This window comes from Dunckerocampus dactyliophorus, chromosome 20 (genome assembly GCF_027744805.1).
Source record: "Dunckerocampus dactyliophorus isolate RoL2022-P2 chromosome 20, RoL_Ddac_1.1, whole genome shotgun sequence".
NCBI classification, from domain to species: Eukaryota; Metazoa; Chordata; class Actinopteri; order Syngnathiformes; family Syngnathidae; genus Dunckerocampus; species Dunckerocampus dactyliophorus.
Window position 1 is genome coordinate 15,655,001 of NC_072838.1, and position 17,482 is coordinate 15,672,482.

Sequence of the window (17,482 nt, forward strand, 5' to 3'; positions counted from 1 at the left end):
CTTCCGTGTAGCGATTTGGATTCGTTTCCGAGTGGTGCCTCTGTTTGGTAACGCGAGACGCCGCCAATTCCTCAAGCGGCCTCACCGCTTTGATCTACGGAAAATGCTGGCTTGATTTAAATCGAATTAAAAAAAAAAAAAAAGGATGCAGCGTTGGTTAGAAGTGATGCTCTCACCGCTCGAGCCTCTCTGGGACGCTTCCTTTGCAAGTAACAACAACAAGGCAGGCCCAGGAAGGACACGCAGACGGACAAACAGCGGGCGGAAAATATCAGCTGGACCACACATGTCACGATGAGCGGCACCCAAAGGATCAGAGTGGTGCTCTATAGGGGCGGGGGGAGTTGGACAGAATTTTAAAAGGCGCGAGTCAAAGATTCTATTCATGACAGTAGCAGAGCCCACTGCAAAAACAATAGTCAAAGATTCCCCACACAACAGAAGTCATCTGCTATTTTTAAGTATCTACTGCAAAAACACTCTTCAAAAGACCCTACACATGACAAGGGAGCGCTGCTGTTTTTAGGAATCAACTGCATAAAAGGCGGTTGGAAGATGGACTAAATCTACCGCAAAAATCCCCTGACAGGCGCTTGCTGATTTTAAAACGCTAGTCAAACATCCTCTTCGACAGAAGCACCCTGCTGTTTTTAGGGATCTACTGCAAAACGCTAGTTAAAAATCCTACATGTGACAGGAGAGCTCTGCCGTTTTTAGGAATCAACTACATAAATGTTAGATAGAAGATTTATGCTGCTTTTAGGAATTGCCCACAAAAATACTGGCGAAAACTCCTCCGTGTGACAGGAGCATTGCTGTTTTTAAAGAACCTGCTGTTTTCAGGAATCAACAGCATAAAAACTAGCTGGAAAATGGACTGTTTTTAGGAATCTGCCACAAAAGCTACCACAAAATCCTGTGACAGGAGCTTGCTGTTGTTTTTAAGGACCTATTTCAAATACACTAGTCAAAGCTCCTCTATGACGACAGGAGCACGCTGCTGTTTTTAAGGATCTACTGCAAAAAAAATAGTCAAAGGTCCTTCCATGACAGGAACGCGCTGCTGTTTTTAGGAATCAACTGCATAAAATGCTAAATGGACGACTTATGCTGTTTTTAGGAATATTCCACAAAAACACTAGTGAAAAATCCTCTATGTGACAGCAGTATTGCTGTTTTTACAGCAAGGATCTACGTCAGGGGTGTCAAACTCGTGCCCTGGAGGGCCGAGACACTGCAGGTTTTCTCTCCAATCAGTTTTTTCAGCAGGTGATTTAATTGATGAACTCCTTCCCTCAAACTGAAAGTGTTGATCATTAAAATCACCTGCTTTAGTGACTGGCTGGAAAGAAAACCTGCAGCGTCTCGGCCCTCCAGGGCACGAGTTTCACACATGTGATCTACGTGCATCAAAGAGCCTACATAAGACAGAAGAACTCTGCTGTTTGTAGACTGCTAGAAGAAAAAAGCATGCCGTTTTAGGGAATCCAGCACAAAAAACGCTAGTTTTTAGGAACAATGCTGTTTTAAAGAACCTATTGCCAAAACGTTAGACAATCTAATCTACATGATAGAGGAGCCCTGCTATTTTTAAGCATATACTGCAAAAACACTCATCAAAGCTCCTGCTAGGTGAACTCTGATGTTTGTAAGAATCTAAGATGGAAGATTTCCGCTGTTTTTAGGAATCAACCGTAAAAACACAAGTCTATATGACAGGAGCGTGCTGCTGTTTTTAAAGACCTACTGCTCGTCAAAGATCCTCTATAAGACAGGAGCGCTGTGCTCTTTTTTCCATTTAACAGCAACGCATGTGTTAACATAACATTAGCGCCCAAAGGTTGTGTTTTGTCAATACCACAGTGCCAGGGGTCATAGCTGAGAGGTCGTAACTCACATAGATACGCGTGGGGTCGAAAGGACACTCGTTGGTGATGCTGGAGTAGCCGATGGCGTCGGGGAAGCGGCAGTGCGTCAAGAGGCTCCGCCCGCCGTGGATGATGGCCCTCACGACCGACACGACGAGGCCGACGGCAGCTGCGGCCGCCATGAGGGATGAAGCCAAGCTCACACTGAAGAGGGACCACGTCTGCCGCACACACACACACACAGGCCATTACATTAGGTACACCTGCACAGTGTAAAAGCATTCAAACACACCGTTATTCATCAGGAGATCAAAGGCTTTATTAATAGACTGATGCTCTGTGATGGCTGCATAATTAACAAAAGACAAACCCGACCCACTTCACGATCGTGCAGACTAACAAAAGGGAAACAAGGCGTGGTTTACCCGGACAAGTTTCACATATTGGCTTCAGTTTAGCACCTGGCCAGTCTCGTCGGAGCAGCCTGACTGCTGACAGTGAAGACGAGAGATGCTACGCAACCGTCTCGCTTTCCTTTCGGATTAAATAAAACCTGATTTGTTGAGATCTGGCAGTTTGCAAGTGCTAAATTTCATTTTACATGTCAAATGTAAACAGGCAATCTGGATCAGATCCGGATTAAACTTTTACCATTACCCAGTGTGTGCAAATAAGACAAGATTCACCAGGTTTGAGGTTTTGCTCATTATAAAGCATAGCGATGTTGCGGTTCTTGTTACGTTCGTGGCACAATCAACCGTGGATTATCCTCAAAACATCCTTCCAAGTGTAATGGATGGGTAAAAAGTGTAGGCAAGACGTTGTGCGCAAAAATAAACAAAAGCATGCATTTGAAGACACAACTGTGCTGGTGGAGGTCATTAAAAGGAAACTGTCGAGCTATGCACATGCATCCGAGAGCATGAGAATACTACACAGTGCGCAAAGTGTCATAAAACACAGAGATTACTGGAAAAACATAGTGAACATTCTTTCCTGTTTATATTCTTTTAAAGCTTTCCGTACAATAAAAGATGTGCTACTAACCAGGCCTCTCCTCCTCCTGTTTTTGGACAGGACGATTGCCAGGATGCCCATCACGATTCCCTGCAGGCAAAGAAAAAGACAACATTGTTGTCTCGTAAAAATATGTTTTATTAACACCTCGCAAAAAGCGAAGCAAACCGAGAGGAAACCCTTTGTGTCGTGGCCACAGTTGCGAAAGCATTTCAAACATGTGCTGTGACCCACAGAAACTGGGTGTGAATGCTGACAGTTGCTGATTAACTGAACTGGATTGAAGACTAGCGTGATAGCTGATGCATCACAGCATATCATAGCACTCTCAAGGTACCAAGCAAATGTGCCACCCTACTGACTGGGGACGGTAACAACAACAATCTAATTGCGTGGGTAGTGTGACTTTTTCTTGCAGAAAAAGTTGAAATCAAATCAAACAACAATATGATATAAGTGATAACAATCTCCTTCTCAATACAGATAAGACTAAAGAGATGATCATCGACCCAAGAACAAGGGAAAAGGAGCCGCATAGACCCCTGTTTATTGATGAGACTGAGGTGGAGAGGGTGAAAACCTTCAAGTTCCTTGGCACACACATCAGCGAGGACCTCACCTGGTCTCACAACACCCAACAAATTCTGAAAAAGTCCCAAAGGAGACTGTACTTCCTGAGAAGACTGAGGAAATTTGGCATGTCCACCACAATCCTGAGTTGCTTCTACAGATGCACCATCGAAAGTGTCCTTACCGCCTCCATCACTGTTTGGTACGGTAACTGTACAACACGTGATAGGAAGGCACTCCAGCGGGTGATCAAGACCTCACAGAACATTGTTGGGGCAGCCCTCCCCTCACTGCAAGACATTTATACATCTAGAGTCCTACGAAGAACACACAACCTCATCAAGGACAGCACACATCCACAACATTCATTATTCACACTCCTACCGTCAGGCAGACGCTACAGGAGTTTGAAGTCCAGGACCACAAGGCTGACGAACAGCTTTTACCCACAGGCCATCAGGCTCCTCAACGAAGCACTCGCACACGCCGCACGCAACACACGCACACACTCATAGCACTTTATTTATTTATTTGTATTATTTATTTATATTAATGTCTCTTCTGTTGTTGTTGCTTAATTTATTGGTATATATGTTTATGTGTTTATGTTTCTTATTTTCTTATTCTTTCATTTGTTTTCTTTCTTTTCTTGGGAGAATGAACAGAATAAGATTTTCATTGCATGGTATAACTGCTGTTGTACTATGCACATGACAATAAAACTCTCTTGAATCTTGAATCTTGAAACAAAAGCATGCATTGTTACCGTACACGCCCCAATTAACGCCTATATTCAATTAACTGCAGCGTCTCTGATAGTCGCCAGGTGCACAAAAGCAAATAAAAACGCCGGGACTCAAATTAGAACATTGGCATTAACAGCTGTGGCTGTGGGCAACCTCCTGATGACAGTGGCTGCACTTGATGTTCAGCATGATAAGCAGCTGTATCTTCCTCTGCGTTGCTACTCAGCTGTCGGTGTCAAAGTCATGCATGTTGTTAACAGTTCTCTTGAGCTGCGTTGTCCCTCCCACTTTCTCATGCGCTCCAGATCATTAACGCCAAAAAGCGACAGCCTAAAAAGAAACTCCGCTGTGGCCGGCATTATTCACACTTGCATTGAAACACAGGAGTCCAGAACAGTCCAAGAGCGATTATTCCATCCTTTTGGAAAAATATCTGTACATACTCACCACCAGGCCACACGCGAGCGCCGCCACGTTGGAGATGGCGTACTCCCTGGCCCTGGCCTGCTTGTGGAGGTTGATGTGCCTGAGCACCACGCCGTGCACCAGCGCTCCCAACATGAAGTTGACGTGACCCACCAGCACCATGCTGAGACCCATCTTCATCAGGGCCTTGGGATCCTCCAGGCTGGCACAACACACTCCTGGAGAGGGGAGGACAGTTGCAATGATTTTTAGGCAGCGTTACATCACAGACATCATTTTCCGGGTCCAACGTCCCGCTGTCCTATCGATTGGAGACACGGGAGCCAGGTCAAACACACAGCACAGATGTTGCTGCCATGAATCATTAATAAACCCATGGACAGCTTGTACTGACAAATGGCTCTGAAATGGGTATTTTAACTACAAAGTAAAGAAGAAAAATAAACACGTGCATAAATAGCACTTTAGTCTGATACAATCCCCAACTGGACACACTTTTGATTGATGCAGCACATAAGACAGCATCAAAGAATGTCTTCTATGAGTCATTTGTTTCTTGTTTTGTCAGATTATTTGGCGAATATTCACAAACAACTTAAACGTAAATGCTTTAAAAGGCATCAACAGCGCTCTGTATTACTTACAAATGTGCCAAATGCCACTACTAACGTCTCATATCGGTGTAGGTACTTTTAAACACAATGTTTACACATAGTTAATCACCTCCAGCCACACCCAAGCAAACTTTTCCAATTTTTTTTTACAAGTTTAAATAATAAAAATAAAGTATAAATAATGATTACCTGTTCTGGCCATCTCTGTTAAGTCACCATTCGTTTACAATGACCCACCCGAGCGTAAAGTGTTATTAGAAAGACCTCATGGCCTCTCCACGTCCAACTAAACAAGTCCCACACGCCAGTCAGGCAGCACAGCATGTCTACGGCACGGTTTTCACAATAAAATGTCCGATATTTACAGACAGCGCTTTTAAACGTGAGTGAAGCTTACTGTGTGCGTTAGTATGTTAGTTTACGCTTGTTTCTTAAAACACACTTGTGATCAATTCAAATAAAAAGCTTTCCAAACGTTGTATTAAATCAAAAATACAAAAATAACAAGAAGTAGTCAACCATTGTGTAAAATTTAACCCCGTGGAGCTGTTTAAGCGAGTCAGTTTCATAACATCATAAATCACATCATAAATCTAGTTTAGGGTCAGTCAAGACTATAACTTGTGTTTTATCGACCAGGTTATTTACAACCCACACTGCAGCAGTGACTTTTGTATAGGTGAGCTGCATTCTGTGCTTTTATTTTGAAAGCCCCATGCCAAGTCGTCATTGACTGTGGTTAATTAAAGTAGCAGGTAAGCACAGGTGCACTTGTTGACGCCGCACCTGCTTTTAGTGGTTATGAAAAGGTAGTGACGAGGGGCTTCGGTCTGCAAAAGTCAACAAACGAGCGATGAATACATTTTCAGTTAAAATAACATTTGTGTGCACAAACTCGTTACGGTCATACTACTTCCGGTGAGAGAACAAAGCTCAATGCTGATTATGTTTTATTACATTTACATCGCTTGAGCTAACGTTACTTCCTCATTGTGTATTATCCTATAAAGGAATTCCACTGAAAAGAATAATATTATACCGTATAAACACATTAGAACATAATCAAAACTGAAGATTAGATAAAACGTATTAAAAGAAATGTTTGATGGAGTATTTGGTGCCACCTGGTGGAGACAAGCGGTATTACACAAAAGAGGAAAAACTTAAGCGTTGTGTGTTTTTTTTGTAATTCTAGACGTTCTTAATCAATGTAAGCATCCATGCATGCAGCTGTTGTGCATGTTTACAGTGGTTATCTGCTATCTTTAAATAGGTTCACGTTAGATTAGATTGGGTACAACAACACCCATTACATAGTTGCATAATGCATTATTATACTGTATTTGTATATGTGTAGATGATGACTACTTATTTTTAAGTGTTTTCATTGGTTTTGTTTGTAAGTGTTCTTTTCATAGGTCATGTTTACATCAGAACCGGAAGTCCGAACAATCCAGACGTTCTTGACGGCATCGCTGTCGGGTGAGGGGGGGTCATAAATTGAGACTCCTTGGCTTGCACTGTACAATATTTGCATACTGTATTGCTGCATAGCCCAAAGACAATATGACCCAGCGGTGGTTGCTCCTTACCCGAGTGTAAAAGGAGTGACAAAAGGACCTGGGTCACGGACACTTTGTTGACACTTTCTAGCACCCTCCGTCTTCATCCAGCCGGCTGCAGCTGTCTGTCCACAGCCGCCAAGGGGGAGGTAAGAGACGGTTTCTGCCATGGGACCATCCCGGTTGCTAGTTAGCGGTTAGCTAGCCTGGTTAGCTCGTCGCTAACTCGCCAGTAACAATCTCCATTCTCAGCCATTATAATGATATACATTATTTATGCTCATATTTACCTGTGGTTGTTACCTATACGAGAGTAATACTTTCTTTTTAACACCCAATGTGCAAGTTTTCGATAAGTTAGCCAAGACGAGACAGTCTGCTAAGAGTCAATAATAACAAGTTGGTTTCCGTTGTCTTTCAAAATATAACTAAAGATTCATTTATGAGTTAAACAACCAACACTCAAATGGCTTTTATTTTGAAACAAAGCGAAACGACTTCCGTGTTTTGTTTAATTCATGATGTCTAACTTAATAGTACCCCGAGCAGGCTCTAGGGAACCAGCCGGAGTTAGCGGGGTTAGCTTAGCCCAATTAGCCTTCCGGCAAGTCATCATCAGCTGTCGTTTTGCCAGCATGCTATCAGCTCCTTAACCACCGCAAAGACACTGTGGCTGTCTCCGTTAGAGGTTCAAGCCGAGCCGCCGAGCAGTCCAGCCGCTGAGCCATGCGACAGTGGTGTGTCCCCGTTGCGACCCGAAGCACAGAGCCACTCCCGGGGCGCCTCTCCTTGTCGCCCCCTCCGTCAGGTAAGCAAGCGGGCTGGGAGTTGCTGGGTCTATGCCTGCGGGAAGATGAATTAAGCAACGTAACGACTATCTCTATCTATGATTATCTACAAACATGCAGAATTGAATTATTTATTGTCCATGAGTGATTAAATATTTACTTTTGGTTAAGTTTTTACTGTTACGTAATAGGCTTGTCTCATTGTTTAGAGCCTTCAAGATGCTGTCAAAGGAAGCGTTTGAATGGATTCTTTCATGTTTCTTTTTTCAGTCTCAATCTAATAATAATAATCGTTTCAACACAGAACTGCACTGCAGCATTCTGAGACATGTTTCTACTGTGCAAAACATTAGAAAAAAACTTTCAAGATGATGCGCTGCAAACTGCAACCACGCTAATAAGTATACAACATTAACAATGAACAATTTCACCTTGGTGTTAGAGTCGATCAAAATTGTGCATTCAATTGGGCAGGTGTACCTAAAGTTGTGTCAAATCCATAGAGTCTCAAATTGCGGTACACATGTGGTTCGTAGACTGTACCCAATGGTACACAGACGTTTTTTTCCCAATTATAATAAAATCATATTTGAAATTAAGATAAGAAACAGTATGCATGTCCATGCAATGCAGCTTTGGGGAGAGGTCGTGGGCGGGGAATTTTTGACAAACACCATCACAAATGCACGTAGCCTCGTCGAGTCACAGAATGGTCCTCCCCAGTTGTGTGGGAGACAAAAAGTGAGTAATAAACATGAAAACTGAACCAAATATGTTTAGCAATACGAAGGAATATTCTCCGGTTGCCTTTTTTGGGAATGCCACAAGCACACAAGCTTGTTGCTTTTTGGAAAAACAGCATCAACAGGGGTCTGGATACTCGCTAAATATAGTGACAAAGTTGGCAACACCGATCCCTCCTGCTACAGCTTCTTATTGCCTGCCAGACCAGGCGTGTATGAGGTGTGTTCAGTAGCAGACTTACGATGCCATCTACAGTAGTTGGAACGACAAGCTGCATTCAGAAACAGTCCCGTTATAATGTGTTTATGAGCGAGGGCGAACAGGTAGTGCCAAATGTATTTATGGCAGGCCCCCACAGCTAAATAAATGTTTGGGAAACACTGATAACAGTCACCTTTTGTAAAACAAATCAATAGAAGAAGTTAAACCTGCGGCACGCTCACTCTAATGAGGTCGTGTCATATAGTTGTGATTGCCGTGTGAGATACAGCAAGCAGGGGAGAAATGTAAATGCGGCGAGACAGAAATGACATACTGTTGTGTAAAAAAGATGATAAAATGTGGATTATTATTAGGAATAAATAAGGGTTATTTAGTTTGTGTAAGCAGCACGGTGTCTTACACCTAAATGTTTTTCTCTGTGTGGAGCTTGCATGTTCTCCGCGTGTGTGCGGGTACTCCAGTTTCCTCCGACATCCCAAAAACATGCATGTTAGGTTATTTGTCGACTCTAGTTTGTGTAATAAAATGACACCCGGCTCGGAAATCGGAAATGTATCTTTTTAAATGACTTCTGTTGTGCATAAAATAGGGGCTAGAGGAGTTGCTGTTGGGGGGTCTTGACGCCCCCCTAATATAATAGGTAAGGAAAACACCTCATATGCCACAAGCCAGTTCCCTGCAAGTAAAAGCCACATATTCAAATCTAAACGCTGATGGCAAGTGGAGGTAGAAGTGAGGTGGTAACTGGTGTAAAAAGTGTGAGAAGCACCAGTCTAATAAACAAATGTGTACAGATGCCAGGATGGAGTGCTGCGAGGTGGAACCGCGCTACACCATCGAGCAGATTGACCTCTTGCAGCGTCTGCGCCTCTCAGGCATGACCAAACCTCAGATCCTCCACGCTTTGGAGTCTCTGGAGAGGCTCGACCCGGACCACCGCGCACCTCACTGTGAATCCCACCCTGCTCCATCCAACAACAACAACAACACACCCGCCACGGCCGCCCCGGCTCCCACTTCATCCTCTTCGTCGTCCACCTCATCAATGTCACTGGCGTCGGCCACCACGCAGACCTCCGGGTTAGACGGCGCCGCCCTGTCCCCCAGCAACAGCTTTGAGGCCTCTCCTCCGCCCCTCTACCCCCCCGCGGTGGCCGTGCAGCGCTCATTCAGCTACGATATGGTCGGGGAGGAGGAATGGGACCTGGAGGAAAAGGTGGAGGAATACATGAGGTGAGGAAGGTCAGGGAGGAATTAGCAGTGAGCGAGGATGAGTGGGAGGGAATAAAAGAACAGACGAAGACTATTATAACATCAGGTAATGGCAGCTGAGCTCCCCAGAGCTGCAGCCAGTACCTCCACAAGTGTAGTTAATTCAGGTCAGGTGTTTTGGGATAGCTAGGAAAAAAAGACTTTGACTGAATAAGTTTAGTATTGCGGTGTAAAAGTTCCTCTCTCAACTTTCACAGGAGGGATAGCAACCTGGTAAAAGACGAGATCAAAACCTTCCTCAACAACCGCAGGATCTCGCAGGCAATTGTGGGACAGGTCACAGGTAAGACAAGTCACTATCTAATTGGGATTAGAGGTCCTATAGTATACAGTAATCCCTCGTTTGTTGCAGTTAATTGGTTACAGATGCGACCGTGATAAGTGAAATTGCGCAAAGTAGGATTCCTCATTTATAAACAGAATGTTTTCATAGTTAGAGCATAAAAAAACCTGTTTACAACCTTCTAAATATGTTTTTTTTAATGTTATTACAACCATCTAGACATCAAATAACACCCCTGTAGTTACCTTTACACTCGTGTTAATAATAAGAGTAAATACGCCATTTAAGATGTGAGTAAGACTCGTGCTCTCGTGTGTTGCTATAAATGTGTTCCCTAGGGGAGCTGAGTGACGGACAGACAGGAAGTGACGTCTGGGGGTCAGAGTCGGGTAGCTGTCCCTTTTCGGCTACACTTTTTTTTTTTTTTCCCCAACCCCAAAAATATAACACTACCACCAGCTACCAGATGTTACCAACAGTTGTCTAAAAGAACAGACTGAACAAATAAATGTCTATATTTGTCACAATTTGAAGTTAAACTTGGTAAAAATTTAGGATTGTCGTGCACGGCTTCCACTCACTGCTGTCTGGTATCCACGTATACGTCCATCACGCGTGAACATATGCAACAGCCGTATCAGTTAAACGACCATGAATTTGGAGTCATTATGTGGTCATGAGAGGCTAGGCATTCGATAACGGCTAACGTTAGTAGCTAAACTTTGCCAAAGCGCTATTGTAAGCTGACAGTAAATATGGCTAATGTGAAGTGGGTGGATTATACAGTTTTGAGGCTTATCACCGCCATGCGGTACCTAACCAAGGCAGACGGCACCTGTAAGGTGTTCATGATGACATTCTTTGCCTGGTCTCCTCAGGCATCAGCCAGAGTTACATTTCCCAATGGCTGCTGCAGCAAGGCCTGGAGATGAGTGACTCCAAACGCAGAGCTTTCTACCGCTGGTACCTGCTGGAGAGAAATAACCCAGGTAATAACCCATAACAAGGCCCATTATTCAATTTGAACTGTAATTTGAAGCTTGCGACCCTTTCTCTACATCCTCCTGCATGTGGAAGATGATGCACACCGCTTTAGTTGGGCTAAAAATGTCCCGCACACACATTGCTTCTTTCTCCCTTCATCTTTTGCTTTACCCCTCACAAGCTTTACTGTGATAGTGGAGGTACTCTGGTGCTGGTTTTCCCTCCTATAAACGGGCTGATACTAACTCTGCAGTGGTTGCGATCCAACGCGGCCGCAGCGCTTTTAAAGCTGCTATTCACTTGGCTGACACGGCACAAAGAAGCAGTTGATTCTCATTGGCTCATGCACACTCGCAAACGCGCATTAAAATCTCCTAATTTGTCTGCGATCTCAACTCTGCCGCCCGCCTGACCCCTTGGTTTTGTCCCGACTGAAGGGCCCAGGTGGAGCGAAAGCCAGCACAGTGTGAGTCCCACGCCCAGGGCCAGGGGAGGGGACAGAGACGGTCTGGTGGCGGGGGCGAGTGGCAGCCTCCCCAACCCAAACACCAACCTCAACCCCAACTCCAACCCCTTGTGGAGCAGGCAGAGAGAGCTGCTGATGCATTTGCTGCCGTGGTACACTGCCGCAGCCCAGCCAGGTAACCCTGGACCCCCCTCACACCCTGGAACTGGGTCACAGCAGGGGACGCCTGCCCATGTTGATCGTGCTGACTTGTGAAGTCGCAATTTCGCCATAGATCACGACTTTCTCTCCTTCAGGCGCTACTTTATCGATGCGATCATTGGTCAAGGAGGAACCGGACTGGCGGACGGGTATCATGGTCGGTGACAGGGCAACCATCGTCGGTGCGCCGTTGAGGCTGCGTCGAGGAAGCAGGTTCACCTGGAGGAAGGAGTGTCAGTCCATCATGGAGAGGTGAGCGACTCTTCTATTTCTACATGACTACTTCTATATGTCTTTTAGTGCAGTACATTTGGGACCAGCTGCTTCTGCCTCTTTGCGCTCACTTTTATTAAGCAGTTTTTTTTTATTACCTCTGCTTCTCTGGAACACACTCGACTTCTCTCTCGGCTGCCCAGAAGGATGCTGACAAAGTAGCATCAGTCCCACCCACTGTGTGCAATTGATTTGTCCATTAGAAGCGTGCAGTAAGTACCAGGGGTACTCACAATAATAAGACCACACGGGGCACTCGGACTCCCCGCTCACCAGCAGCAGCAGCAGCATCAGTGCCACCACATTACATAACACCACTGCAGTGCCAAGCCCAAGGAGTTAGTTCATACCCAAGGACGGACGTCTGTGTAAGACAGCCTAAATGTGATTTCTTACAGTTTCTTTCTGGAGAACCAGTATCCCGACGAGGCAAAGCGTGAGGAGATCGCCAACGCCTGCAACTCAGTCATCCAGAAACCAGGTGCTAAGAGACATTTAAACCTCTGTGGGGGGTGTATTGTTGTCCACGCGCTCTTGTTTTTGATCCGTGTGAGGTCCAGTGAACATACAGTATGAGAGTATTTGTAGAATTAAAACTAATAGTTGTGATTATTTCAATGCATTATACTCTCCTCCTCTATCCTGATTTTCTATTTCCTTGTGGCAAGCAGCATTCCATGCAAACTCCCCTCATCCAGTTGTGTCCCAACCAGCATACCATTCACTGTCCTGGCCATTCCGTAATACTCCAAATAACCCTCAACTAAAATGTACAAGGTATCCTCATTTTCTCAAACAGCATACCATGTACTGTCACAACCATCCATCCATCCATCCATCTTCTATGCCGCTTATTTTCAATAGGGTCGTGGGTATGCTGGAGCCTATGCCAGCTGACTTCGGGCGAGAGGCGGGGTACACCCTGGAGTGGTCGCCAGCCAATCGCAGGGCACTAATATAGACGAGTAACCATTCACATTCATACCTATGGACAATTTAGAGTCTCCAGTTCACCTAACACGCATGTTTTTGGAATGTGGGAGGAAACCGGAGTACCCGGAGAAAACCCACCCAAGCATGCACGGGGAGAACATGCAAACACCACACAGAGATGCCCAACAGAGATTTGAATCCCAATCTTCCCGATCTCCTGACTGTGTGGCCAACATTCCAGCATAATCCCGCAAATTTCTAAATTCTTAGTACAGTAATCCCTTGTTTACCGCGATTAATTAGTTCCAGACCCGGCCGCGATAAGTGAATTTCCGTAAAGTCGGAGTCCTTCAAAGGGAATATTTTTGTAGTTGGACCATAGAAAACCTGTAGACATAATAAGAGAAAATAAGACATATAATACAGAAATAATATAAACTCACACGTTAGCGCAGAGAGTACATTGTTGTCTCGTCAGTGTCACTTTTACTGACCAGTGTAGAAAACTACATATCATCGCAAAGTCTCTGAATGCGTCTTCTGAATGCCTTATATTTGTATTCAGTTAATTAAGGCGTATTTATGCTTAATTTAGGCAAAAATATGTAACATTTGCTTAAATATGCATGTTTTACTGATACAACCAAAAAAAATAGCAATGATTTATTCATTCAGTCAAAAAAAATTGTGATAAGAGTGACGCTGTGATATTCAAAGTGCAAAGTGCTTCACCAAAATGCCGCATTTGACCCTCAATTAAATCTCTCCTTATTTTCAAATTCATGGACGCAAACAGCATGCCATGCACTGTCATGGCTTTTCCAGCGCAATACTGGAAATGTCCCCAGACCAAATCTATCTTGAATTTCTATTACCCAGCAGCAAAGAGCATACCATGCACTGCCATGGTTAATCCACCGTATTACTTCAAATAACCTCCAACCAAATACGTCCTTATTTTGTCATTCCAAGCAGTAAACAGCCTGCAATACACTTGTGACTATTCAAGTACGATATTGCAAATGGTCCTCAACCGTTTTTAACCGTTTTTGCAGCATACTACGCATTGTCATGACTATTCCAGCATACTACATGAATGTATCCTGAATTTCTGTTGGCTAGCAGTACACATACCATGCACAGTCATGACTGTCCCAGCATAACACTGCAAGTGGCCATCCTAAATATTTGACCTTGCAGTAAATAGCATACCATGCGCCGTCAAGACTGTTCTAGCATAATGCTGCGAAAGGTCTTTCATCTTCTTTTGTTGTCTTTGTTGCCGTACACAGCCTGCCTGCTCGGCCCAGGGAATTCTAGTAAAATGTTTTTCTTCTTGTGAATGTCTTTGTGTTCTGTTGTCCCGCCTCTCAGGTTGCAAGCTGTCCGAGTTTGAGCGTGTGACGGCCTTGAAGGTGTACAACTGGTTCGCTAACCGTCGCAAGGAGATGAAGAGGAGAGCAAACATCGGTGAGAAGCCTATGAGACAAGTCTCTGGGAATATTTACATGCTCTGTTTTATGTGCACGTATAGAAGCCGCCATTTTGGAAAGCCACGGCATCGAGGTTCCGAGTCCGAGCTGCCACTCAAATGGGGAAGAGGCCGAGATGCAGGAGTTTGCGGATCAGGTCAATCACAGCTTCTCAGAGCAGGTAAGTCGGCGCTGAAGTCGATGAGGAGCACACTGAAGTGTTGTTTATTTAAGGCCACCTTTGCTGCTAGGAAGAGGCCTCCACCCAACAAGACCCCTCTGTGAGGGCGACCCCCGATGTCCTCCCAAGCCCCGCCCCCCAGGCGCTGGAACAGAAACAGGAGGACCCAAAAAGGGAAACTGTGGATGAAGAGTGACCAAAACTGGTGATCTTGTTTGAATTTTAATCAAAATACTTAAAAAAAAAAAACAATTAAAAAAGGGTCTGCTTCCTCCTCGGGGGGCTGAAGACACCCTTAAATAAATCAAAGGGTGCTAAAAGCTGACGGGAAAGAGGCTGCCATATTTATCGAAAGTTATCACGCTTATGTTAACAGCAATATACAGTACAAATATGAATATATACTTGAACATATATCAATATGTAGTGCATTCCAAGGTGGTATTAAGAAGCCTAAATTCCATAGAATTACCTAAAGGATACCTCACCCATTTTAAACATTTGTATTCTTTGCTTCATGCTTTCTTTTGGCACTGAGTGGTCATATGACGCAAGCCTGCAGGTCAGGTGACGCTATCAGAAGTCTAGTTTGCATGCATGCATGCGTGGGTGTGCGTGCATGTGTGTGCGTGCGTGCGTGTATGTCTGTCATTTTTCTGGTGCTGGCCTCTGACCTCACAGAGTCGACTGATCAAGTCTCTATCAATGTTTGCAAAGCCCTGAGGGACGCCTGGAATCTCAGGGAATCCAACAATGATGGATCAAGATGGTGAAGAAATGTGTGTGTGTGTGTGTGTGTGTGTGTGTGTGTTTCATCTTATCTGCTCTCAATCCAAACAGGATGTTCTATTTATACATTTTTTTATTAGTAGAACAAAGCGAGGACTATCCATCATGTCTTTGTTCAAACTCAATGCTGCTCTCTGTGCTTTTTTTTCCCCTCATCTAACCTCATTTTCTCAAGCTGAAGTCAGCCTGTGAAGCTTCTCTTTAAAAGAAACGTAAATGTGATTGAAAATCATGACGCGTCCTCTTCCCTCCTTATTGGAATAAGCTAAAAGCTTCAGCTCCGCATACTGCACTTCAAAGTGAATCTCACTCTAATAATAATAATATGCTTGTGTACATAACCCAGAGGATAAACAGCATTTATGGGTGCTTTTCTTCAAACTAACATTAGCAAAAAAAAAGAAATCAATATATATATACTGTAGAATTATCAAACTTGAACTAGCAGACAACCTCTGTGGAGTTGCTCCCCAAAATGTTCATGAAATGAACAAAGATGCTTGTAGTATACTTTAATTGATGCCAAAGGTATGGATGATGATGATGATGCTCAGTCCAACACTAGCCAACACTCCTAAAGAGGAATAGCTCTGTACGGTGGATGTGTTACAAGCCATTCTTGTCACCCTTCATGATACACTGTCCTGTAGCATTTTTGTCAGTGGGGGGGGTGAAAAAGACCATTATTATTATTATTATTATTATCATTATTGTTATGCTCCTTGATATCTGCTTTTTATCTGACAGTGAGCAACAATAAAAATATTGTAAACAATGGCCGTGCTGCGTCTTATTTATTGTCTGTTGGCTGTAACGCCACTTCATATGCTAGGGAAGATATTAGAGTCATCTGTTTGGAGGGCTTGTAAGTGCTGTGTTCTTCTTGTGGCTTTTTTCTGTGCAGTTTGCCTTGGAATTTCTTGCTGCTTATCCTCACTAGGGTTACGGGGGATGCTGGAGCCTATCCCAGCTGACTTCGGGCGAGAGGCGGGGTACACCCTGGGCTGGTTGCCAGCCAATCATAGGGCACATATAGACATATAGGCACATATAGTTTTTGGAATGTGGGAGGAACCAGAGTACCCTGAGAACATGCAAACTCCACACAGAGATGTTCAAGCAGAGATTAGAACCCAGGTCTTCCCAATCTCCTGACTGTGTGGCCAACATGCTAATATATTTATTATTATTATTAATTTATTAGCATCGTAAATATGTGTTTTTAATGTGTTTATTTTGCCTGACTTTTTCTTGCAGAAAAAACATAGTTTTTCTCTTTTTAAGTTTACAAATTTACAGAAAAATAATTGCCCTTAGGGATTATAATTGGCAAAGTAACATGTATTTATTGTGTTTAATCTAAAAAAAAAAATATCAATTTCTTTTAATTAATTTGTGTGAATGATACAATAAAAATAATTAAATATGAATTCTAAGTAAAAACTACATTTTTTACTAATTTGGAAAATATAATTCGGGAATTCTAGTAAATATATTTTTCATTTGTTGTCAATCTATTTACTGTAATTAATTATTTAATAAATTAGTGTGAAACTCAGCTAAAAAATGAACATTCTCTAATTCTGTAAAAAAAAAAAAAAAAGTTTCATAATTTTAATGTCATTTTTGTAACTTCTAAGAGTTGAAACCAAAGTAAAAAGTTGACATACTTTTGTTGCAACTGAATATTTTACAATAAATGTACAGAATTTATTTGACAACATACAAACTTGACACGTTACTATTTGTATCATTATTCTGTTTTATTGACACGGAATTGTTTTTGTAATTCCCGCCGTATCTCACCAGTTGCAGCCTATTTCAGAACACTAGATGGCACTAGTGTGATGCAAAACTGCACGACACCGCCGTGTAGTCACAGGAGGCGGTTAAGCCCAATTTCGTTGCAAATGTGCTCACTAGACAACGTTTGGTCATTTAAACGGTTTCAGCTCTCGTGATCTTTGCGCGCGCGTGTGTGTTTGTGTGTCTGCATGCTGTACGTGGATCCTGGGAGCCAATCTGTCACATTTCCAACATATTTGCCCTTTCGAAAAAAGAGAAAAATGCC

General features: G+C 43.5%; 2 protein-coding genes across 6 annotated transcripts in view; one reads left to right on the forward strand and one right to left on the reverse strand.

Moving 5' to 3' along the window:
- LOC129172865 (transmembrane protein 54-like) overlaps positions 1 to 7,207 on the reverse strand; it is a 33,900-nt gene extending 26,693 nt beyond the window's left edge. Inside the window, exons 1-6 of one of the 3 annotated variants that reach the window (XM_054763019.1) lie at positions 6,834 to 7,207; positions 4,649 to 4,845; positions 2,916 to 2,975; positions 1,898 to 2,089; positions 177 to 326; positions 1 to 94 (exon numbers count right to left, since the gene is read on the reverse strand). The exon at positions 1 to 94 is cut by the window's left edge and continues 1,337 nt beyond it. In XM_054763019.1, coding sequence (XP_054618994.1) covers positions 1 to 94; positions 177 to 326; positions 1,898 to 2,089; positions 2,916 to 2,975; positions 4,649 to 4,807 — 655 coding nt within the window. In that variant the 5' untranslated portion in view covers positions 4,808 to 4,845; positions 6,834 to 7,207. Of the gene's footprint in view, positions 95 to 176; positions 327 to 1,897; positions 2,090 to 2,915; positions 2,976 to 4,648; positions 4,846 to 5,430; positions 5,550 to 6,833 lie in introns of those variants that run through there. The other 2 variants (XM_054763018.1, XR_008567108.1) reach the window with 2 other exon arrangements.
- On the forward strand, positions 6,697 to 16,200 carry zgc:91944 (uncharacterized protein LOC436941 homolog). 3 transcript variants are annotated; one of them, XM_054763010.1, is made up of 11 exons: positions 6,697 to 6,952; positions 7,490 to 7,611; positions 9,352 to 9,790; positions 10,027 to 10,112; positions 10,991 to 11,101; positions 11,534 to 11,737; positions 11,859 to 12,015; positions 12,435 to 12,517; positions 14,344 to 14,439; positions 14,504 to 14,622; positions 14,693 to 16,200. In XM_054763010.1, exons 2-11 carry the CDS (start codon positions 7,530 to 7,532, stop codon positions 14,816 to 14,818), a joined length of 1,503 nt encoding a protein of 500 aa, XP_054618985.1. In that variant the 5' UTR covers positions 6,697 to 6,952; positions 7,490 to 7,529; the 3' UTR covers positions 14,819 to 16,200. The 3 variants fall into 3 exon arrangements, with proteins under 3 accessions (XP_054618985.1, XP_054618986.1, XP_054618987.1); XM_054763011.1 differs by having other exon boundaries at positions 6,697 to 7,611; XM_054763012.1 differs by lacking the exon at positions 11,534 to 11,737 and having other exon boundaries at positions 6,698 to 6,952.
- Positions 16,201 to 17,482: the final 1,282 nt, after the last annotated feature.